This window comes from Nycticebus coucang, chromosome 12 (genome assembly GCF_027406575.1).
Source record: "Nycticebus coucang isolate mNycCou1 chromosome 12, mNycCou1.pri, whole genome shotgun sequence".
Taxonomy (NCBI): Eukaryota; Metazoa; Chordata; class Mammalia; order Primates; family Lorisidae; genus Nycticebus; species Nycticebus coucang.
Genome location: NC_069791.1, coordinates 88,108,988 through 88,133,478, shown reverse-complemented (window position 1 = coordinate 88,133,478; position 24,491 = coordinate 88,108,988). Strand labels below are relative to the sequence as shown.

The following is a 24,491-nucleotide window of genomic DNA, read 5'->3' as shown; positions in this document are numbered from 1 at the left end:
GCTATGTACCAACACCTAGTCCACCCTTCAAAGTACTTTTTCTAGGAAGAGCTTGTGAACTTAATTGTGAGACCTCATATGTATATATATAATGTACATAATATATGAAATAACATTGTAGGCAAACACACGTAAGTAGAAGCTGTTATTATTTTTTATTTATTTATTTTTTTGAGACGGAGCCTCAAGCTGTCGCCCTGGGTAGATTGCTGTGGCGTCACAGCTCACAGCAACCTTAAACTTGTGGGTTTAAGTGATTCTCTTGCCTCAGCCTCTTAAGTAGCTGGGACTACAGGCGCCTACCACAACGCCTGGCTATTTTTGGTTGTAGTTGTCGTTGTTTAGCAGGCCCGGGCTGGATTCGAACCCACCAGCCTTGGTATATGGGGCTAGCACCCTAGGCTCTGAGCTACAGGCACTGTGCCCATTATCTATTTATTTATTTATTTATTTTTGGAGACAGACTCTCAGGTAGAGTGTTGTGGTATTATAGTTCACAGCAACCTCATACTCCTGGGCTTAGGCGATTCTCTTGCCTCAGCCTCCCAGGTAGCTGCCACAATGCCTAGCTATTTTTTGTTGTTGTTGCAATTGTTGTATGTGGCTAGCACCCTAACCATTTGAGCTAACAGGTGCCGCTGGTGCTGTTTTAAATTATTATTATTTTTAAGACAGAGTCTCACTCTGTCACCCTGGGTAGAGTGCCATGGTGTATAGCTCACAACAACCTCAAAACCTTGAGCTTGAGAAATCCTCTTGCCTCAGCCTCCCAAGTAGCTGGGACTACTGACATGTATCACTATGCCTGGATAGTTTTTTTGCTTTTTAGTAGATATGGAGTCTTGCTCTTGTTCAGGCTGGTCTCCAACTCCTTTTTTTTTTTTTTTTTTTTTTTGTAGAGACAGAGTCTCACGGTACCGCCCTTGGGTAGAGTGCCGTGGCGTCACACGGCTCACAGCAACCTCTAACCCTTGGGCTTACGCGATTCTCCTGCCTCAGCCTCCCGAGCAGCTGGGACTACAGGTGCCCGCCACAACACCCGGCTATTTTTCCGTTGCAGTTTGGCCAGGGCTAGGGTTTGAACCCACCACCCTCGGCATATGGGGCCGGCGCCCTACTCACTGAGCCACAGGCGCCGCCCTGGTCTCCAACTCCTGAGCTCAAACAATCCACCCACCTCAACCTCCCAGAGTTCTAGGATTACAGGTGTGAGCCACCGCACCTGATCTATTATTTATTTATTTTTTGAGACAGAGTCTCAAGCTGTTGCCCTGGGTAGAGTGCCGTGGCAGCACAGCTCACAGCGACCTCAAATTCTTGGGTTTAAGGGATTCTCTTGCCTCAGCCTCCCAAGTAGCTGGAACTACAGGTGCCTGCCACAACGCCTGGCTTTTTGGTTGTAGTTGTCATTGTTGTTTGGCAGGCCAGGCTGGATTCAAACACATCAGATCTGGTGTATGTGGCTGGTGCTCCAGCCGCATGTGCAATAGGCACCGAGCCATGGTCTATTTTTCAATTTGATCTTCATAGCAAAGCTGGGAGGTAAATAAAGTAAGTATCCCTTTCTCCAGATACCAGCATGCCAAATCTTCTCAGAGAATCACCCAAGTGCCATTCTCAGCCCTCAGCCCTCGTGCTTTGCTTAGGGAACCACTCAGGGCCCAGCACATGACGGAGGCCAAAGTGAGTCAGCACATCACATTTCTTAGGCCTTGGGAACAGGAAAGCCAGGTCATTCAGGCACAACTAGAGTCAATCCCAACCCACTGGGGAAGAGGTGATTCCAAAGCACTGCTGGAGTGGTTAATAGTGCCTTACAACCACAGTGGGACAGGCTGCTAAAGATACCCCAGTATCCTTTCTCCCTTTTTTATGTAGTTAATAGTCTTTTTAATTGGGCAAATGGCTGCCAAGTTAAAAAACTACATGTTCTAGCCTCACTTGGCAGCTTGATGTGGCCAAAAGACTTGGTTCTAACCAGTAGGATATGGGTAGAAATGATATATGGAGCTTTTAAGAAAGGTCCCTACAGGGAAGGAGTGGCCTATCCCCTGTCCCTTCACCTCCTTCCTCCTCTGGATGAACTGCAGCAGTCAGTCAAGGAGCTACCATGAACCACCCAGAAAAGAACAAAAGCTAGGGATGCAGGACCCCTCCGAGTTGGTCAAAAGCTGCTGCACTAGAAAGAATGTACCAGGCATCATCACTACTTCTGTCTACCTAGTACTCTCTGAAAGAAAGAATGGCCAGCATGCAGGAGTGGTGGGCAGAAAGTCAAAGACACAGAGATGGAAGCAGGTCTTGGTAACACAGTACCAGCTGCTGCTGAGGCTGTGCCTCAAGACAGCCCTTCTTCTAGCCTCTGAATTTACGCAACCAATCATTACCCTCTTCCTTAAGCCAGCTTGGGTTGCATTTTCTGCGCTTGTAATCAAAAAAGTTGTTACATCAAGAACTTATATCATCTGGGGTGGCGCCTGTGGCTCAGTGAGTAGGGCGCCAGCCCCGTATGCTGAGGGTGGTGGGTTCAAACCCAGCCCCGGCCAAACTGCAACAAAAAAATAGCCGGGTGTTGTGGTGGGCGCCTGTAGTCCCAGCTGCTTGGGAGGCTGAGGCAAGAGAATCGCGTAAGCCCAAGAGTTAGAGGTTGCTGTGAGCCGTGTGACGTCACGGCACTCTACCCGAGGGTGGTACAGTGAGACTCTGTCTCTACCAAAAAAAAAAAAAAAAAAAAAAGAGGGCGGCGCCTGTGGCTCAGTCGGTAAGGCGCCGGCCCTATATACTGAGGGTGGCAGGTTCAAACCCGGCCCTGGCTGAACCGCAACTAAAAAATAGCCGGGCGTTGTGGCAGGCGCCTGTAGTCCCAGCTACTCGGGAGGCTGAGGCAGGAGAATCGCTTAAGCCCAGGAGTTGGAGGTTGCTGTGAGCTGTACGATGCCATGGTACTCTACCGAGGGCCATAAAGTGAGACTCTGTCTCTACAAAAACAAAAAAAAAACAAAAAAACAAACAAACAAACAAAGCTCTCATCCAGTTAATAAATAAAAGGGGCTGCATACAAACCTTTAAAAAAAAAAAAAGAAGAAAAGAAAGAACTTATATCATCTGTCTTACAGATGAGGAAATGGAAGCTCAAAGAGAGAGAGTAACCTGACAGAACCTGGTGAGTTAAATGGCAGAGTTGGGATGCAGTCCAGGTTGGTGCAAGAACCGAACACACTGCCTGTGTCTAGGAAGACCTGGGTCCTCTGGTAAGTCTTTATTACCCAACAAAGCCATGGGTTGTGCTGGAGGTCCAAGGGAGCCAAGGAAGGAGGGCATGGAACTTCAAGCTTGACCAGTGGCCACTCACCCCAGCATGCGCTTGGCAATCACATCCACCTTCTCTGAGATGGCGCTCAGCTGTGCTCGACTCACAGTGGGGCGAGTCCACAGGTAGGAGTATGCTGGAGAGACTAAATCCTGCAGGTGGCAAATGTGGCCCTGGGGAAAGTAAGGAGGCAGTCACTGAATGCACTGGGAACAGCCTCTGAGCACACTGGAGGGAGGAGGAACGAAGGTGCCCACTCACCCTGTCCATCTCCCAGCCCAGCCCCACACCTGTCTTAGCAGGAGGACCCTCTCCACATAGGCTGGGTTGAGGACATCCCTGTCCTGCAGCTGGCTCCCGAACACCTCCTCCACAAGGGCCTGCAGTGTCCTCACCAGGTGGCGCCTCTGGGTCTCACTGCTCAGCAGCCGCTGGAGGTGTAGCCTGTAGGGGAAGTCAATAGGCTGCCCTGCTGATGGCATCCCCAGCCCACCTAGACCCTCTCCCCACCAGGGGACTGGGTGGAGTTTGAAGAATGACACATCATATCATGTGGGCTGGCCCTCCTCAGGTCACAAACAGCCTTTGAATCCCAAGCAACCCACAGACATGCTTTGTTTTCAATGTTTTTACAATAGTAGCTGACATTTCAAACTAGAAGAGATGAACTAAAAGAATTCTGGCTTCTCAGGAGCAATGGAGAAGATTTGGCTGCAAGGGGCCTTTGATGCTCAAGGCTTTGATCAGCTGGAACAGAGTGGAGGCTGCCCCCTTGAGATAGACAGGCGCGCTCATTACAGGGTGCCAGCCCCTCTACTCCCAGAAATCTCTTTCCTGGCCTCCCCTGTGCTACTGCCTGGCCCCTATAGGCACTTAAGTATACACAGCAGTGTGTATGCCTCCTAGCCTAGCTTGAACTGTGGGCCTTTGGCACAAAAGAAGTCAAGAATATGGATATCGGGCAGCGCCTGTGGCTCAGTCGGTAAGGCGCCGGCCCTATATACTGAGGGTGGCGGGTTCAAACCCGGCCCCGGCCAAACTGCAACCAAAAAATAGCCGGGCGTTGTGGCGGGTGCCTGTAGTCCCAGCTACTCAGGAGGCTGAGGCAAGAGAATCGCTTAAGCCCAGGAGTTGGAGGTTGCTGTGAGCTGTGTGAGGCCATGGCACTCTACCAAGGGCCATAAAGTGAGACTCTGTCTCTACAAAAAAAAAAAAAAAGAATATGGATATCTACGGTTCAGAGCAGAGGTACAGTTGTTTAAAAGTTTGGGTTTCCTTGTCAGTTCAAACTTTCTCCTTTCCAGAATTCTAGCTGCCTTACTCCTCCCTCTGGAAGTAAACAGGAAAGCCTCTAAGACTTCAACCCTCAATCCAGGCCCTGTCACCCTCAGTCTCCTAAGGCTGCCCTCACCTCTCTCTGGCAGGATTAGGACAATGTGCAGGGCCAAGCACTATGCTGACATAGATGCTTGGCCTCTTCTCACTGGCATGGAAAAAAGGCAGGCAGTAAGGTGGAGGTGAACATCTCATGGTGTTTGGAATCACACAGGCCTGTGTGTGCCTGCCCTGTCAGGTGTATGCAATGCAGCAAGTTAGACAACCATTGGGAGGCTCAGGATCCTCTTCTATGAAGTGGAGATAACAAGAGGGTCTCAGGTGCTGGTGGTCATGAAGGTTAAATGACTGATAGCAAGAACCGTATTACCACCCCATCCAGAAGCTGCAGATTGGTAGGGGGTCAGAAGATGGAGAGATGAGACCTTTTGGGAACCTATCTGGAATGCAGATTGGCAAATAGAACATATATATAGTTTATAGGGGGGAGGATAATTTGAGGTCAGGAGTTCAAGACCAGCCTGAGCAACACAGTGAGAACCCCTTTCTACAATAGAAAAACTATCCAGACATGGTGGTGCGCACCTACAGTCCCAGCAATTAGGAAGGCTGAGGCAGGAGGATCACTTGAGCCCAGAAGTTTGAGGCTACTATGAACTCTGATGATGCCACTGCACTCAAGATGCCTAAGCAACAGCAAGACCTATCTCCAAACAAAAACAATAAAACACATCAAGAAAAACACATGAGGCTCGGCACCTGTGGCTCAAGCAGCTAAGGCGCCAGCACATACACCTGAGCTGGTGGGTTCGAATCCAGCCTGGGCCAACCAAACAACAATGACAGCTGCAACCAAAAAACAGCTAGGCACTGTGGGGGGCACCTGTAGTCCTAGCTACTTGGGAGGCGGAGGCAGAGGCAGGAGAATTGCTTGAGCCCAGGAGTTGGAGGTTGCTATGAGCTGTGATGCCACAGCACTCTACCCAGGGCAACAGCTCGAGGCTGTCTCAAAAAAAGAAAAACACTAGAACCATCTTAGTGGCGAGATGAGACAGTAGAAAGAAGAAAAAAATCAAGAGACTCTCATGGTCATGCTTGTTATAATATAGGTGAGGTCAAGGGGACATACTAAGTGCTTAATAAATGTAAATTACCATGACTTTGTCTACATCACTAGTACTACTGCTATGGCAACCACTATTACAACCTTTATTTCTTTTACCAAAATAATCATATTAGTGCCTTAATTATAGAAACATCTGAATATAACAGCTGCAATGGTGTTAAGTCTGTGGGCATCAATCCTATTGTCCCATCCTTTTCCTGATTCATACTAAGCAAAAGCCCATTTCCATCTTCCTTGTGTCTACCTCTCATGCCTGCCAGGAGTACTGGAATGGATCACAAAGTATCTCCCCTGCCCTGACTCCATTTCCCCTGATATACCACTTTCTCCATAAGGCACATTACCTCCTGCAGATGCAGACTAATTTCTTGGCAAGACCAAAGAAGGTAAAACTACAAGTTGCATTTAACATGCATGTTCCATTCATTCTTAAATGCCCCATTTGAGACATCCATTTTTTACTGTATGAACACGGACTATTTAACCTTCCTACGTCCTGGGTTCCTCAAATGTAAAATAGGGCAAAACCAGACAACTGATCCCAAAGGTCTGTTGGGAGAAGTAAATGAAGTAGTATCTCCAAAATAAATGCAGTTGATGTGAATTCTCTGGGCTCAAGCAAACAAACACACCAAGGAGAGACTGTCCCCAAACTAGTGCTCAAGAGAAGGCACCAACAAGCCCCTCACCCCGGGTGCAAACCAGGCTGATGGCTTTATCACTGACACCCTTTGACTTGGACATGTCAACAATAATCTGAATTGTAACTATGTTATGGAGTTTCAAAGTGAAGAATTACTTGAAATACCAAATATTTGAAATATAAACTTAGGTGCCTGAGACAGTGCTCATTCACTGTGTTGGCTAGGGCTAGGTAGGGATGATTCTAAAATGAAGATGCCTCTCTCCAGGCTTTGGACGTTAACAGAACCATCCATGTATGGGGGTAGCCAGGAACAAAAATGCTAGTGATAAATAATACCAATTATTTATTAGCACTTTCTTTTCTCTTTTCTGCTCAATGTGTCCTATAATTCACATTAATTCTTGCAGCCAGCTGTGGTCTTCACTGATGCATGAGCTGAGTGATCCACTGCTAAGAATCATTATAAGGCACTTTCTATGAATAAGGGCTATACAAGATACTCTCATTCAACATTTAATTCTTACAACAATCACGTAAGATTGATACTACTACTAGTCCCAATTTAGAGAAAAGGAAATGGAGGCTTGAAGAGGTTAGGTGACTCACCTGTGGTTACGTGGCATTAGATAACAAAGCTCAAAGTCAAAATCAGGTATGTGTGACTCCAGAGCCCACTATATCCTCCACTGTGGGGACCATCAGAAGCAAGAAGCTTTTTCCCACCAGTGGATGTCCATGCCCCCCACGTACCTGTTGAATTCTGGGAGCTTCTCCAGGTCCAGCAGTGCTGAGTGGCAGGTGACCCGCATCAGGTTGAACTGTGTTATCAGCTCCGGCAGAGTCCGGCCCATCTGCTTCTCTGCAAGTGAGGCAGGCCCAGCCACTTAGCTTCCTCCTTTCACTTTCAAACACAGGGGAGGCTGAGTGAGCAAGCCCTGGGCTCCTCATTCCACTTTGACCAGAGTTTTAACTTCTAGCTATACATCTATCGAGGCCCAAATAAACTTTTACTTTCAGAGTTTCATCACTAAGGGAAAAAAAGCTCCAAAACAACTTCATGAAAACAATCCTCATTATCCTCAAATACAGGAGCGACAAGAATAGTGTGCCAATTGCCTGGCTGTACTCCAGAGACTCTGGTTCAATTGGTTTTGGGCAGGGTCTGAGCACTGCACATTTTGTAAGTTAGTTGTTTCTGAAGTACAGTGAGAGTTAAGAACTGCAGTGCTGGGAGCTTCTCAGGAGCAGCAGGTACAGATCTGAAGTGCTACACCTTTTACTAGTTGTATGACTTCGGCAAATCACTCAACTTCTTTGAACTTCCCAATCCTCTCATGAACAGTGGGAACAACAAATACCTATCCCTCAAGGATATTGTAAGAGTTAAATGAAATGAGAGCAGAATAAACAGTAAGGACACTATTACTGTCACATTTTCAGAAATCACTGCCACAAAGAGGTCATCTTATTCACTGCTTGCTTCTTCAAGGTTGGGCTCTAAGTCTTGGGCCAAGGATAAGGGTTAAGCCTGGAATAAACGAGGGTCATGGTAATACTAACAATATTCTTAAAGTACACACTTTAACAGTAGTAATGAATTTTTCAGAATCTGTAATTTTTTGGTGCTTATTGCATGGCAGGCGCTGTGTTGGGTGCCTTATATTCATGAGCTCAGTGCATCCTAACCCTAAGAACTAGACATTTATGCCCATTGTACAGATGAGGCAACTGGAGCTCAGAGACCACAAGCTCCTTGAGGGCAGGGATTATGTCTACCCTGCTCTTTGTTGCAGTCCCAACACTTAATGTCTGGCTCAATAAACTTTTTTTTTTTTTTTTTTTTGAGACAGAGTCTCAAGCTATTGCCCTGGGTAGAGTGCTGTGGTGTCACAGCTCATAGCAAACTCAAACTCTTGGGCTTAAGCAATTTTCTTGCCTCAGCCTCCCAATTAGTTGGGACTACAGGTACCCACCACGACGGCCAGCTATTTTTTTGTTGCAGTTGTCATTGTTGTTTTAGCTGGCCCTGGGCCAGGTTTAAACCCGCCAGCCTTGGTATAAGTAGCCGGTGCCCTATACACTGAGCTACAGGCACCGCCTCAAACATTTCTTTAATAAAAGAATGAACTCGTTCAAGATCACATGGCTGGTAGGTGGCAAAGCTGGGACAGAAGACCAGGTCTGCCTAAACCAAAGCTCCTGCTCACTCCTGGCTGCGCTTTCTGCCACCAGGGCTGCTCAGCTGGGTAAATACCTGCAAACCCTGAGCCACAGTTCGTGATGATATCGAGGAGAGCATCAGGCAGGAAGCCAACAGCAGCAAAGTGCTCCAGGAATATGTCCCCTTGCCGCTTAGAAAGCTTACTGCCATCCCTGTTGAGGAGCAGGGGGAGGTGGGCAAACTGAGGTGGCTGCCAGCCCAGGGCTTGGTAGAGAAGCAGGTGCTTGGAGGTGGAGACAAGCCACTCAGAACCCCGCAGCACATGGCTGATCCCCATGTGGTGGTCGTCTACCACACAAGCCAGGTGGTATGTGGGGAAGCCATCACTCTTCAGAATAACTGGGTCTCCTTCCACACTGGCCACTTCATGCCGATTCCAGCCATATACCAGGTCCTGGAAGGCTGGTGCTGCCTCTTCCAGGCGGAAGCGGATAGCAGGCTTAGGATCCTTGGCCAGCTTCTGGGCCACCTGCTCCTGGCTCAGGTTCCGGCACCGATTGTCATACCTGTTGGGAAGCAGAGCAACAGGATACCATTAATGGACATGAGTCCTCCCTTTGTCTCTGACAGCTGTGTCACCTTGGGCAAGCCATTTACCCCTTTAAGCTGCTTCCTCAGTCTAGAATGGGGATAAAAACAGTTGTTGTGTGGGAACACTAAGTAAGAGAACACAGCGTGGCACATGCTAATGTGTGCCTACATACCAGCCACCCATGCTTTTGCCTTGCTAATAAGAAAATGGAAAAATGCTTAGTCTGAGGGCGAATCTTGCAATCCCATTGCCCTCTACCAGTGACCAGTCCAGGGAAGGGGAAATGTTACCCTACACTAGTCACTGAGACAAAAAAAGTATGTGAAAGAAGAGAGAGAGAGAGAAAAAGAAAAGAAAAGAAAATTCTAACAAGAGTTGTCTCTGGAGAGCAAAAGTAAGTGGCCAGAGGCAAAGTTGGGAGAAAGATCTTTCACATGTCTTTCTGACTTTTTAAAAAAAAAAATTTTATTTTATTATTATTATTTTTGAGACTGCCTCACTCTGTCACCTTGGGTAGAGTGCTGTGACTTCATAGTTCACAGCAACTTCAAACTCTTGGACTCAAGTGATCCTCTTGCCTTAGCCTCCTAAGTAACTGGACTCCGGGTACCTGCCACAATGCCCGGCTATATTTTTAGGAGATGGGGTCTCACTCTTGCTCAGGCTGTTTCCAACGCCTGAGCTCCAGCTATCCACCGCCTCAGCCTCCCAGACTGTTAAGATCACTGACGGGGCCACTGTGTCTGGCCTTTTATGTTATTTTTTTAGACAGTGTCAACTTTATGTGCTGGCATCATAGTTCACAGCAACCTCAAACTCTTGGGCTCAAGCAATCCTCTTGCCTCAGCCTCTGAGTAGCTAGGACTATAGGCAGCCGTGACAACACATAGCTATTTTTAGAGATGGGGGTCTCACTCTTGCTCAGGCTGGTCTCGAACTCCTGAGCTCAAGCGATCTACCCACCTCAGCCTCCCAGAGTGCTAGGGTTACCGGCGTGAGCCACTGAACCATGTCCCCCTTTGTCTTTTTTTTAAATAAGAGACAGGGTTTTGCTATGTTGTCCTGACTGTAATGCTGTGACTATTTACTGGTGCAATCATAGCCACACTGCAGCGTTAAACTCTTGCCTCAAGAGCTCCTCCCACCTCAGCCTGCTGAGTAGCTGGGAATACATTCTAAAATGACTGGCTCTTTTTGGACCTTTTAAATATAGAAAACAAAAAAAACTTACTTATTCAAACTAAAAAGTGATTAAAATTACTTTACATGTTACTGCCTGAGACCCAATGTGGCAGGCAGCTTCTGTCATAGTCCCAGAGATACCTACCTCCTGATGACTCTGCCCTGTGCAATCCTTCCCCTTGAGTGAAGCCTGGTGAACAGAATACAGGTTCAACATCCCTAATCCAAAATGCTCCAAAATCCAAAACTTTTGAGCATCATAATGTCACAAATGACATCATGCAGGGCGGCGCCTGTGGCTCAAAGGAGTAGGGCGCCAGCCCCATATGCTGGAGGTGGCGGGTTCAAACCCAGCCCTGGCCAAAAAAACAAAAGACTGAAAATGACATCATGTAACAGTCCACAGTCATGATTCATGAACAAAATTATTAAAAATATTGTATAAAACTACCTTCAGCTAGGTGCATGCCTATAATCCTAGCACTCCGGAAAGCCAAGGCAGGTGGACTGCGTAAGCTCAAGAGTTTGCTCGAGACCTTGTCTCCATTAAAAATAGAAAAGCTAGGGTGGTGCCTGTGGCTCAGTGAGCAGGGCGCCGGCCCCATATGCCGAGGGTGGCGGGTTCAAACCCAGCCCCGGCCAAACTGCAAGAAAAAAAAAAATAGCCGGGCGTTGTGGCAGGCGCCTGTAGTCCCAGCTGCTCGGGAGGCTGAGGCAAGAAAATCGCGTAAGCCCAAGAGTTAGAGGTTGCGTGAGCTGTGTGACGCCACGGCACTCTACCGGAGGGCGATACAGTGAGACTCTGTCTCTACAAAAAAAAAAAAAAAAAAAAAAAAAAGTAGAAAAGCTAGCTGGGTGTTGTTGCAGGTGCCTATAGTGCCAGCTGCTTGGGAAACTGGGGCAAGAGGATCACTTGAGCCCAAGAGTTCAAGGTTGCTGTGACCTATGACACCAGGGCACTTTACCTAGGGCAACAGAATGTAATTGTCTCAAAAAAAAAAAAATACCTTCGGGTTACACATATAAGGTGTATACGAAACATCAATGACTTTCATGCTTACACTTGAATCCCATCCCAAAGGTGTCTCATTATGTATATGCAGATACGTATTCCAAAATTCAAAAAAATCTGGAAACTGAAACATTTCTCATCTTTTTTTTTTTTTTCGTAGAGACAGAGTCTCACTTTATGGCCCTCAGTAGAGTGCCGTGGCCTCACACAGCTCACAGCAACCTCCAACTCCTGGGCTTAAGCGATTCTCTTGCCTCAGCCTCCCGAGTAGCTGGGACTACAGGCGCCCGCCACAACGCCCGGCTATTTTTTGGTTGCAGTTTGGCCGGGACCGGGTTTGAACTCGCCACCCTCGGTATATGGGGCCGGCGCCTTACCGACTGAGCCACAGGTGCCACCCAACATTTCTCATCTTAAGTCTTTCAGATAAGAGATACTCAGCCTATAAAACTAAAGTGGTATGATGTTACTTCCACAATTGGGTGGATTCCCACTTCCACCTGCTTGCTTCCACCCGTTCATTCTGAGGAAAAGCCAGCTGCCATTTTGTGAGCTGCCTTCAGAGAAGCCGATGTGGCAAGGAACCAACATTTCCAGGCAACAGCCAGCAAAGACCTGAAGTCTGTTAATAATGTTGAGAGAAGAGGGAAGCAGGTCCTCCTGGAGTAGATCTTCTCGGATCTACTTTCTCAAAACTGCAGTCAAGCCAAGACCTTGACTGTAGTTTTGAGAAAAACCCTGAGCCAGAGCACCTGGCCAAGCCTGACTCATAGACTGAGAGGTAATACAGTTTGGGATAATGTCTTACATAGCCACAGATAACAAACACAAACGTGGGGAGGCATCTGTAACAGGCTGGGGCTCTCACCGAGGCGTCTGGCGGTTCCTCAGGGCCTCTTTCTTCAGGAGCTCCAGCCTCTGGGGTGAGCAGAAACAGGGGTAAGCAGCTCCAGTCTTTAGCAGGGCTTCCGTGGCCTGGGCATATAGCTCCAGCCGCTGAGACTGCCGGTAGGGCCCAGCAGGACCTCCTCGGCGGGGGCTCTCATCGGGGGGGATACCTGGAACACAGGTTGAGAGAACTGTCATCAAATAATGACAACGAAAATGTACACGGCACCCGTTCCCAGGCACAGTTCTAAGTGCTTTCACACAGATTAAAGTTTTATCCTCACAATGATCCATGAGGTCAGCACCACTAGGATGTTCCGTTTAGAGATAAAAGGTTAAAGCACAGACCAGTGAGGCATTCAAGGTCATAGGGCCTCGCAGAATAAGGAGCAAATGGAGGTGTACAGGCTCTATGATCTAAATTCTGCAGGCTTTAAGAATAGCCCAGGCCTAGTAACAGCAGACTTTTTTTTTTTAATTTATTTATTTTTATTGTTAAATCATAGCTGTGTACATTAGTGCGATCAAGGGGTACAATGTGCGGGTTTCATACACAATCTGAAATATTCTCATCAAACTGTTCAACGTAGCATTCATGTCATTTTCTTCGTTACTGTATGTAGGCATTTGTATTCTGCATTTAGTAAGTTTCATCTGTACCCATTCTAAGATGCACCGGAGAAGTGGCCCCACCCATTACCCTCCCTCTACCAAAACCTCCCCCCTCCCTTCCCCTTCCTTGGCCCTTTCCCCATAGTCTTGTGCTATAGTTGGGTTATAGCCTTCATGTGAAAGCTATAATTTAGCTTCATAGTAGAGCTGAGTACATTGAATACTTTTTCTTCCACTCCTGAGATACTTTGCTGAGAAGAATATGTTCCAGCTCCATCCATGTAAACATAAAAGAGGTAAAGTCTCCATCTTTCTTTAAGGCTGCATAATATTCCATGGTATACATGTACCACAATTTGCTAGTCCATTCGTGGGTCGATGGGCACTTGGGCTTCTTCCATGACTTAGCAATTATGAATTGGGCTGCAATAAACATTCTGGTACAGATGTCTTTGTTATATTGTGATTTTTGGTCTTCTGGGTATAAACCTAGTAAAGGAATTATAGGATCAAATGGCAGGTCTATTTTTAGGTCTCTAAGTATTCTCCAAACATCCTTCCAGAAGGACCGTATTAGTGTGCATTCCCACCAGCAGTGTAGAAGTGTGCCCTTTTCTCTGCATCCATGCCAACATCTCTGGTTTTGGGATTTTGTTATGTGGGCTACTCTTACTGGGGTTAGGTGATATCTCAAAGTACTTTTAATTTGCATTTCTCTGATGATTAAGGATGATGAGCTTTTTTTCATGTGTTTGTAGATTGTGCATCGGTCTTCTTTAGAGAAGTTTCTTTTCAAGTCTCTTTCCCACCCTGAGATGGGGTCACGTGTTCTTTTCTCGCTAATACGTTTGAGTTCTCTGTGGATTCTGGTTATTAGACCTTTATCAGAGGTATAACCTGCAAATATTTTCTCCCATTCTGAGGGCTGTCTACTTGCTTTACTTACTATGTTCTTGGCTGTGCAGAAGTTTTTTAGTTTGATCAGGTCCCAGTAGTGTATTTTTGACACTGCTTCAATTGCCTGGGGAGTCCTCCTCATAAAATATTCACCCAGGCCGATTCCTTCAAGAGTTTTCCCTGCACTTTCTTCAAGTAATTTTATAGTTTCATGTCTTCAGTTTAAATCTTTTATCCAGTGAGAGTCTATCTTAGGTAATGGTGAAAGGTGTGGGTCCAGTTTCAATCTTCTACAGGTTGCCAGCCAGTTCACCCAGCACCATTTGTTAAATAGGGAATCTTTTCCCCACTGAATGTTTTTAATTGGCTTGTCAAAGATCAAATAACGGTAAGTAGCTGGACTCATCTCTTGATTCTCTATTCTGTTCCAGACATCTACTTCTCTGCTATTGTGCCAGTACCATGCTGTTTTGATCACTATCGATTTATAGTACAGTCTCAGGTCTGGTACTGTGATTCTTCCTGCATTGTTTTTATTGGTGAGTAACGTTTTGGCTATTCGAGGTTTTTTCTGATTCCATATAAAACAAAGTAGTATTTTTTCAAGATCTTTAAAATATGACAATGGAGCTTTAATAGGAATTGCATTAAAATTGTATATTGCTTTGGGTAGTATGGACATTTTAACAATGTTGATTCTTCCCAGCCATGAGCATGGTATGTTTTTCCATCTGTTAATATCTTCAACTATTTCTTTTCTTAAGGTTTCATAGTTCTCTTTGTAGAGATCTTTCACGTCCTTCGTTAGGTATACTCCCAAATATTTCATCTTCTTTGGCACTACTGTGAAAGGAATAGAGTCCTTGACTGTTTTTTCAGTTTGGTTATTGTTGGTAGATAAAGGCTACAGATTTATGGGTGTTGATTTTGTAGCCTGAGACACTGCTGTATTCCTTGATCACTTCTAAAAGTTTTGTAGTAGAATCCCTAGTGTTTTCCAGATATACAATCATATCATCTGTGAAGAGTGAAAGTTTGATCTCTTCTGACCCTATATGGATACCCTTGATCACCTTTTCTTCCCTAATTGCAATGGCTAAAACTTCCATTACAACGTTAAAGGGCAATGGAGACAATGGGCAGCCTTGCCTGGTTCCTGATCTAAGTGGAAATGATTTCAATTTAACTCCATTCAATACAATATTGGCTGTGGGTTTGCTGTAGATGGCCTCTATTAGTTTAAGAAATGTCCCTTCTATACCAATTTTCTTTAGTATTCTGATCATGAAGGATGCTGGATATTATCAAAAGCTTTTTCTGCATCAATTGAAAGAATCATATGGTCCTTATTTTTTAGTTTATGTGTTGAATTACATTTATAGATTTACATATATTGAACCAGCCTTGAGACCCTGGGATAAATCCGACTTGGTCATGGTGTATAATTTTTTTGATGTGATGTTGGATTCTGTTTGTTAGGATCTTATTGAGTATTTTAGCATCTATATTCATTAGTGATATTGGTCTATAATTTTCTTTTCTTGTTAGGTCTTTCCCTGGTTTGGGGATCAAGGTGATGTTTCCTTCGTAGAATGTGTTGGGTAATATTCCTTCTTTTTCTATATTTTGGAAGAGGTTTAGTAATATAGGTACTAGTTCTTCTTTAAAGGTTTGGTAGAATTCTGACGTAAAGCTATCTGGTTCTGGGCTTTTCTTTTTAGGGAGATTTTGTATAGTTGATGCTATTTCAGAACTTGATATAGGCCTGTTCAACATTTCCACTTCATTCTGGCTAAGTCTTGGTAGATGGCATACTTCCAGGTATGGGTCGATTTCTTTCAGATTTTCATATTTCTGAGAGTAGAGTTTCTTGTAGTATTCATTAAGGATTTTTTTAATTTCTGAGGGGTCTGTTGTTATTTCATCTTTACCATTTCTGATTGATGAATTAGAGATTTTACTCTTTTTTTCCTGGTTAGGTTGGCCAAAGGTTTATCTATTTTATTGATCTTTTCAAAAAACCAACTTTTGGATCTATTGATCTGTTGTATGATCCTTTTGTTCTCAATTTCATTTAGTTCTGCTCTGATTTTGGTTATTTCTTTTCTTCTGCTGGGTTTGGGGTTGGAGTGTTCATCCTTCTCCAGTTGCTTGAGATGTCTTATTAAGTTATTAACTTCCTCTCTTTCCGTTTTTTTGAGGAAGGCTTGCAGTGCTATAAATTTCCCTCTTAGGACTGCCTTTGCAGTATCCCAGAGGTTCTGGTAATGCATGTCTTGATTGTTGTTTCGTTCCAAAAATTTGGTGATTTCCTTCTTAATCTCGCCTATAACCCATCTATCCTTCAGCATAAGGTTGTTTAGCTTCCATGTTTTTGTATGGGTATGCACGTTCCTGTTGTTATTGAGTGCAACTTTTATTCCATGATAGTCTAAGAAAATGCAAGGAATAATTTCTATTTTTTTTTAATTTGCTGAGGTTAGATTTGTGGCCTAGGATGTGGTCAATTTTGGAGTATGTTCCGTGGGCTGATGAGAGGAATTGTGTATTCAGTTTTGTTGGGATGAAATGTTCTGTACATATCTGTGTAAGTCCAGATGTTGAATGGTTGAATTTAAATCTAAAATTTCTTTGCTTAGCTTCTTTTTGGAGGATCTATCCAGCACTGTTAATGGGGTGTTAAAATCTGCAACTACTATGGAAGCGGAGGAAATTGAGTTGCTCATGTCTGTTAAGAGTTTCTCTTATAAATTGAGGTGCGTTGTGGTTGAGTGCATAAATATTAATAATAGAGATCTCATCATATTGAGTATTACCTTTAACAAATATGAAGTGTCCATCCTTATCCTTAATTATTTTGGTTGGTTTAAAGCCTGTTGCATCTGCGAACAGGATTGCAACTCCTGTTTTTTTCTGCTTTCCATTTGCCTGGAATATAGATGACCATCCCTTCACCTTGAGTCTATATGTGTCTTTTAATGTAAGATGCGATTCTTGCATGCAGCAGATATCTGGCTTGAGTTTTTGTATCCAGTCAGCCAACCTGTGCCTCTTTAGAGGACAGTTTAAACCATTTGCATTAATTGAGAATATTGATAAGCCTTTCGAGAGTCCAGTGGACATTTTTAACCCTTTTGCGACTGTGGAAGTTGGAATGTGATGAAGATTTTCTGGGTGGGTTTACTTTTGTGGTGGAGGATTATGTAGGTCTTTATGGAGGATAGGTCTGAGAATATCCTGAAGAGCTGGTTTAGTTATGGCAAATTTCTTCAACATGTGAATTTCATTGAAGTATTTAATTTCTTCATCATAGATGAAACTCAGTTTAGCTGGGTACAGGATCCTGGGTTGAAAGTTATTTTGTTTTAGGAGATTAAAAGTTGATGACCATCCTCTTCTGGCTTGAAAGGTTTCAGCAGAGAGATCTGCAGTTATTCTAATATTCTTCCCCTTGTAGGTAATGGTTTTCTTTCGTCTGGCAGCTTTCAGAATTTTCTCCTTCATATTAACTTTAGTGAAATTGATTATGATGTGTCTGGGGGATGTCTTATTTGGGTTGAGTTGTGCTGGAGTTCTGAAACTGTCTGCTATCTGAATTTCAAAATCTCTTGGCATGTCTGGAAAGTTCTCCTTCAAAATCTCATGGAGAAGAGACTCTGTGCCTTGTGAAGCTACTTTGTCACTTTCAGAGATGCCTATAAGACGAATATTGGTTTTCTTCGAATTATCCCAGAGCTCTCTGAGAGAGTGATCTGTTTTTGCCCTCCATTTCTCATCCTCTGAAAGTTTGGGAGCGTTCAAAAACTTTGTCTTCAATGTCAGAAATCCTTTCTTCTGCTTGCTCCATTCTGTTACTGAGGGATTCTACTGTGTTTCTCAGATCTTTGAGGGATGCAACTTCTTGTCTCAATGTGTCAAAGTCTTTGGTCATTTGGTCTTTGAATTTGTTGAATTCGTGAGATATCTTTTGGGTTACTGCTTGGAGTTCTAATTCAATCTTATTTGCTATCCAGATTCTGAATTCAATTTCTGACATTTCAGCTATTCATTTTTGCGTCAGATCTTCTGCTGTGTCTGTCCCACTGATACTTGGGGGAATTGATCTACTCTGATTATTCATATTGCCAGAGTTTTTCTGTTGATTTCGCCTCTTGTTTTTCACCATTGCCTCTCGCCTCCTCAGAGTTGGGGAGGGGTCTCTCTTAGATCCCAGCGGGATCACTCTATTGTTGCTTGATCTTTGTAGGGAGTGACCCTGTGTAGTTCCTCTGGGGCCACTCTGGCTAGGGAGTTCTGGTTGTGGAAGCAGCTCCAGCGTGTGACACACCCAGATCCAACAACAGAGCGGGAGGTGGTGCGCATGGTTCTGGGAGTGCCTGGCACCCAGTGACTTTGGCACAGAGAGCCCAACGCTCTAGCAGTCTCTGGCCAGGAGAAGGGCTCTGCGTAGAGGCAGGGAGGGCTCCAGAGGGCCCACGGCTACCAGCATTCCTGGCCAGATGAGTGGGCCAGCGTGGAGGCTGGGGGACACAGGAGGGAGGACGCAGGGTTGCATGGCTCCTGCAGTTCCTGGTCAGGGCATGCAGAGGCCCCGGTTAGTGCGGGGTTGCAGCACAGATCTTATGGTGGTCCGGGCATCGCCAAGCCCAAGAATTTGATGTTGGTATGAGCTGTGACACCACGGCACTCTACCCAGGGCAACAGCCCGAGCCTCCAGTGTGCCAAAACCGTCTTAGTCTGTTCCTAAGGGTTAAGGCTGTAAGGCAGCTCAGTCCCTGCCTTTAGGCTGCTCAGTCGCAGGTTACTAGGTCCCACCCAATTCTTGCTCTGGGACCCTGAGGGCGGAGCTTGCCGGGGCAGTTCTCTCACACAATGGCTCCCTGCAGCCCAGCTCAGTGGCTCTGTCTGGGGCCCCAGACAATGCCCAAAGCTCTCTGCACTCCTGCTCAAGCTCTTCCCAAGGCAGTTCAACTGAGTGCCAAGTCCAAAAACAGTTCACAGGTCAGGCCTTTCCGGTTTGCAGTCTCACTGCTGCTTGTACTTACGTTTGCCGGCATGATTAGGCCGATCGAACACAAGCAACCACTTGCCAGTTTCCCACTGTTTTTGTCCTCCTCTTGGGGTCCAGAAGTCCCTTGCTGACTCCCTGTATCCTCAAAGGGATGATTACAGGCAGATCCCACCAGCCAGAGATGTCTCGAGTCTTATCTCCCCAGACTCACGGTGCCCAGTTGCAGGGAAGCTGTTACTTGGCCGCCATCTTTAATCCAATCCTTTTTTTTTGAGAGAAGGGTCTCATTATGTTGCCCTTGGTAGGTGCTGTGGCGTCACAGCTCACAGGAACCTGAAACTCTTGGGCATAAGCTATTCTCTTGCCTCAGCCTCCCCAGTAGCTGGGACTACAGGTGTCCACCACAATGCCCTGCTATTTTTTTGGTTGCAGTTGTCTTTTTTTTTTGTATTTTTTGGCCAGGGCTGGGTTTGAACCCGCCACCTCTGGCATACGGGGCCAGTGCCCTACTCCCCTACTCCTTTGAGCCACAGGCACTACCCAGTTGTCATTTTTAACAGGCCTGGGCTGGGCTCAAACCTGCCAGCCTCGGTGTATGTGGCCAGCACCCTACTCACTGAGCTATGGGCACGGAGCCAGGAAAGCAGACCAAAGATAAAAAGCAGAGTCTAGGCCACAGCCCATAAGGCCCTGGATGAATGACTTACTAGCTGTGACAAAGGATCTCAAAGCACTGACAATGTATGTCACATGACCTCCCTGAAACCTCAAACTACCTACCACCTACTAGGTAGGTGCTGTTATCTCCATTCTGTAAGGAGGAAACTGAAGCACAGAGGTGCTTTGTTATGTTACCTGACCAAGGATAGGGGCACAATCAGATTTAAGTTAGACTAGCAGGCATAGCCAGTAGAGGGCGCCTGTAGTCCCAGCTACCTGGGAGGCTGAGGTAAGAGAATTGCTTAAGCCCAAGAGTTGGAGGCTGTTGTGAGCTATGACGCCACAGTACTCCACAGGGGGTGACATAGTGAGACTCTGTCTTAAAAAAAAAAAAAAAAGAGGCCCAGTGCCTGTGGCTCAAGCGGCTAAGGCGCCAGCCACATACACCTGAGCTCTTGGGTCTGAATCCAGCCCAGGCCTGCCAAACAACAATGACTGCCACCAAAAAACAGCTGGGCATTGTGGTGGGCGCTTGTAGTCCCAGCTACTTGGGAGGCGGAGGCAGAAGAATCACTTGAGCCCAGGAATTGGAGGTTGCTGTGAGCTGTGATGCCACAGCACTCTACCCAGGGCGACAGCTTGAGGCTCTGTCTCAAAAAAAAAAAAAAAAAAAAAAAAAAGAAGTTATACTAGCAGGCTGCAGAGCCCACAGTCTTAGTGTTTTTGATTGAGTCTCACTTTGGGTAGAGCGCTGTAGTGTCATAGCTGACAGCAACCTCAAATTCCTGGGCTGAAGTGACCCTCTTGCTGCAGCCTCCCAAGTAGCTGGGACCACAGGCGTCTGCCACAACGCCCAGGGGGTTATTCTATTTTTTCTTTTTTTTCAACTTTTAGTAGAGATGGGGTCTTCCTCTTGCTCAGGCTGGTCTCAAACTCCTCAACTCAGGTGATCCACCCACCTTGGCCTCCCAGAGCGCTAGGATTGTAAGTGTGAGCAACTGTGCCAGGCCAGAGTTCACATTCTTTTTTTTTTGATGCACTTTAAAGAGACTTAAGGTTAGATGAGGAAGGGACCCCCAAACTTAGCTGATCCCACCCTTTTTTTTTGTTTGACAAGGGAAGAAACAGAAACCCCAAGAGAGAGGAAGCTAAATAATACTAGTAATGATCAAAGCCAAACATTTAATATGGTCAGCACCTTGGCCTGACCCACAGCTTAAGAGTGACTCCCCCAGGAGAACTGAAAACATGTTGACATAAAACCTGGTTCATAGGAATTGTATTCCTCATAGCCATGCTCACTGACTGATAGATGGATAAATGAAATGTAGTGTATCCCTAGAAGGAATATTACTTGGGTCATACAAAGGAGTGAAGCACTGACACATGCTTCCACACAGATGTACTTCATGGGGAGTAAAAGAAGCCAGTCACAAAAAGCCACATATGGTGCTCGCTTCAGTAGCACATACACTAAAATTGGAATGATACAGAGAAGATTAGCATGGCCCTTGCACAAGGATGACACGCAAATTCGTGAAGTGTTCCATATTTTTTTTTGTTTGTTTGTTTTTGGCCGGGGCTAGGTTTGAACCCGCCACCTCCGGCATATGGGACCGGCGCCCTACTCCTTGAGCCATAGGCGCCACCCGTGTTCCATATTTTTTGTAAGGTCTCCATCTTTTTATGGGTGGTAGTATTTCATGGTGTACATTTACCATAGTTTATTGATCTGTTTATGGGTTGATGGGCACTCAGAGATTGTCAATTGAGCTACAATAAACATTCCAGATTAAATAAGATAAAAAAAAAAAAAGCCACTTATTGGCCAGGTGCAGTGGTTCATGCCTTTTACACTAATACTCTGGGAGGCTAAGGCAGGTGGACTGCTTGAGCTCATGAGTTCAAGACCAGCCTGAGCAAGAATGAGACTCCATCTCTACTAAAAATAGAAAAACTGAGGCAAGAGGATCACTTGAGCCCAAGAGTTGGAGGTTTCTCTGAGCTATGATGATGCCATGGCACTCTACCCAGAGTGATAGCTTGAGACTTTATCTCAAACAAACAAACAAACAAACCCCATAAGAAACAAACAGTCACATACTATATGATCTCATTTACATGAAATGTCCATAGAGACAGAAAGTACATCAGTGGTTGCCAGGGGCCAGCACAGATTGGAATGGGGAATGATTGCTAGTAGGTATGAGTTGCATTCAGGGCAATGTTCTAGAATCAGTGGTGATGGCTGCACAACACAATGAATATACTAAAAACTACGAATTGTATATGCTGAAATGGTGAATTTCATGTTATATGAAATATCAATGTTTTTAAAAAATGGAGTGACCTCTAAATTGAGGAGCTGCAGAAGCCAGCCACCCTGGGATGCCTGGGTATCCACCCTTTGCCTCGCCAGAATGCCAGGGTGGAAAACAAACCAAGAAAACATTGCAGGCCTCATTTACACAACTGTGCTACCCCAGGAGGGGCAGGGCCCATCAGCATTGTTCATCACTATATCCGTTGTGTCTGGCATAGTACCTGACATGTAGCAGGTGCTCTGTGAAACCGAAGCTCTTGCCTTGGCCTGTGTGGCACTACGTAATTTGGTTCCTGGCACACCCTTTGTCCTCATAGCCATAATCATTCTGGTTTACTCCCCATGAGGGACTACACTGGCTTCCTTGCTGTTCCTGAAATATGCCTGGTACTTCCCTCCTGTGGGGCCTTCCAGCTGCTATTCCCTTTGCTTTGAAAATTCTTCCTCTAGTAACCAACGGGTACCCCCTCACTTCATGCCAGTCTCTGCTCCAGCATCATCTCCTACACTCTAGGACCTAGAAGAGACCACCCAATCTGAAGTGCAGTCCTTGCCTTGGTTCCCTAAATGCCTTTTCCTCCACTTCATACCATGTTAAGAACACATCAGTCCTTTTAACTGTCTTCCCCTTTCCCCTTTTGAGTGTGGCATCCCAGCTCAACATCCCTAGCACCTAGAACAGTGCCTGAATCACTGTAAATGATCTTGTTGAATCAATTTTTTTTTGGAAACAAAGTTTCACTTTGTCACCCTCAGTAGAGTGCCATGGCATTACAGCTCACAGCAATCTCAAACTCTTGGGGTCAAGCAATCCTCTTGCCTCAGGTTCCCGCCACACACCCAACTATTAGCTGAGACTACAGGCACCCACCACACGCTAGACTTTTTAGAGACAGGGTCTCACTCTGGCTCAAGCTGATTTCAAATCTGTAAGCTCATGCAATCCACCATCTCAGTCTCCCAGAGAGCTAGGATTATAGGTGTGAGCCACCACGCTTGGCTAAATAAATTATTATTTTTTTTGCAGTTTATGGCTGGGGCTGGGTTTGAACCTGCCACCTCTGGCATATGGGGCCAGCGCCCTACTCTTTGAGCCACAGGTGCTGCCTGGCTAAATTATTTTATTCGACAAATCTTGACTGAGTATTGCTAAAATCTACTATGGCAGAAAATCCACATGAAATCAGTTTCTGCCCTTTAGGAACTCAGAGTCTTGTGAATAATTTACCTAAGATTAGAGTACACATCTCAAGATAGTCTTGGTATTTTTCTTTGAGGATCTTGATCTTTCCTAGTCATACCTGGCCCTACAGGTAGGCAACTGTTAACTCAGTAAATCCAAACACAGTCCTTGTTGTTCTCTCTGACCTTAGCTATCCTCAGGATTAAATTCCCACAAGAAGATCAACTTCAGAAGTTGCACATGTTTTGTTTGGCTCGTACGACGTGATTTAAAAAAAAAAAAAAAATACAAGCCCAGATTTAACAATGGTAAGTATTCATCCAAAAAGTCTGGACTTGTGGCTCCTCTTGGAGCTCAGAAGAGTGGACAAGCTGGGCCAGCATTCCCATATGGAGACTGGAGCTCAGAGGTATAGCCACCTTTGGACAAAGAAGGCTTTCTCCTGTTTCCCACAGGCCCAGCTCCTTCAGTTCCCACTTGGCCTGCTCCTGCCTGGTCCCTGTAGACAATGGACTTGAGATTCTACTTTTTTTTTTTTTTTTTTTTGAGACAGTTTCATTATGTCGCCCTCTGTAGAGTGCCTTGGTGTCACAGGTCACAGCAACCTCAAATTCTTGGGCTTAAGTGATTCTCCTGCCTCAGCCTCCTAAGCAGCTGGGACCACAACCGCCCACCACAACACCTGGCTATTTTTTGGTTGCAGTTGTCATTGCTGTTTTTAGCTGGCCTGGGCCAGGTTCAAACCCGCCAGCCTGGGTGTATGTGGCCAGTGCCCTACCCACTCAGCTACAGGTGCAGCGGAGATTCTACTGTTTTTTTTTTGCAGTTTTTGGCCTAGGGCTGAGTTTGAACCCGTCACCTCCAGCATATGGGGCTGGTGCCCTACTCCTTTGAGCCCCAGGTGCCACTTGAGAGTCTACTTTTTTATATTTTATGTTTTTCTATTTTTTCTTTTTGAGTCTCACTCTGTAGGCCTGGATAGGGTGCTGTGATGTCATAGCTCACAGCAACCTCGAGCACTTAGGTTCAAGTGATCCTCCTGCCTCAGCCTCCTGATTAGCTGGGACTACGGTGGACACTTCAGATTCTGAGATAAAGCCAGGAATCTCTAAACAGCCTTGAGGCTTTGGTGGTACTTGCCACTCCAGGTACCAGAAATGGAACCATTTCTCCAGGAATTCCTCCTCCTCCATCCTGGGCTCTAGGAAGACGTCTACAGGCTCCTTTCCCTTCTTCATGTTCCTTGCCTAAGGAAGGGTCTTTTCCCTGCTAGCCTCACCTGCCCACTCCAGCATGTCTTCAATATTCTCCGCTGCCCCAGGCACAAGGCGGTTCTGATCTGTGTCCTCCAGCCTCAGGATGAAGCTCCCCTGGTGTTTCTTGGCAAAGATGTAGTTGTACAGGGCAGTGCGGAGGCCACCCAGATGTAAGAAGCCTAGTGGAAGAAGAGAACAGCTCAGACAAGAGGGAAGATGAGCTAACAGGCCTTCACTGAGAGGCAGATAAGATCTGCTCATAATTGAATGTCCCAACCAATTTCAAAGACCAAGAAA

The 24,491-nt window shown here is 45.7% G+C and overlaps 1 protein-coding gene and 1 non-coding gene across 6 annotated transcripts in view; one reads left to right on the top strand and one right to left on the bottom strand.

The window, feature by feature from the left end:
* EARS2 (glutamyl-tRNA synthetase 2, mitochondrial) overlaps positions 1 to 24,491 on the bottom strand; it is a 35,966-nt gene that overhangs the window by 7,721 nt on the left and 3,754 nt on the right. For 4 of the 5 annotated variants that reach the window (XR_008373150.1, XM_053554170.1, XM_053554172.1 and 1 more), the window contains exons 2-7: positions 24,218 to 24,373; positions 12,233 to 12,422; positions 8,672 to 9,144; positions 7,168 to 7,276; positions 3,601 to 3,754; positions 3,353 to 3,483 (exon numbers count right to left, since the gene is read on the bottom strand). Coding sequence is in view for 4 of the 5 variants with exons in the window: in XM_053554170.1 (XP_053410145.1) it covers positions 3,353 to 3,483; positions 3,601 to 3,754; positions 7,168 to 7,276; positions 8,672 to 9,144; positions 12,233 to 12,422; positions 24,218 to 24,373 (1,213 nt within the window). In the remaining variant the exon portion in view is untranslated. The remainder of the gene's footprint in view (positions 1 to 3,352; positions 3,484 to 3,600; positions 3,755 to 7,167; positions 7,277 to 8,671; positions 9,145 to 12,232; positions 12,423 to 24,217; positions 24,374 to 24,491) is intronic. The other variant, XM_053554171.1, reaches the window with a different exon arrangement.
* On the top strand, positions 20,882 to 20,988 carry LOC128562839 (U6 spliceosomal RNA). Its single transcript, XR_008373539.1, has one exon. It is a non-coding gene; the product is annotated as a U6 spliceosomal RNA (small nuclear RNA).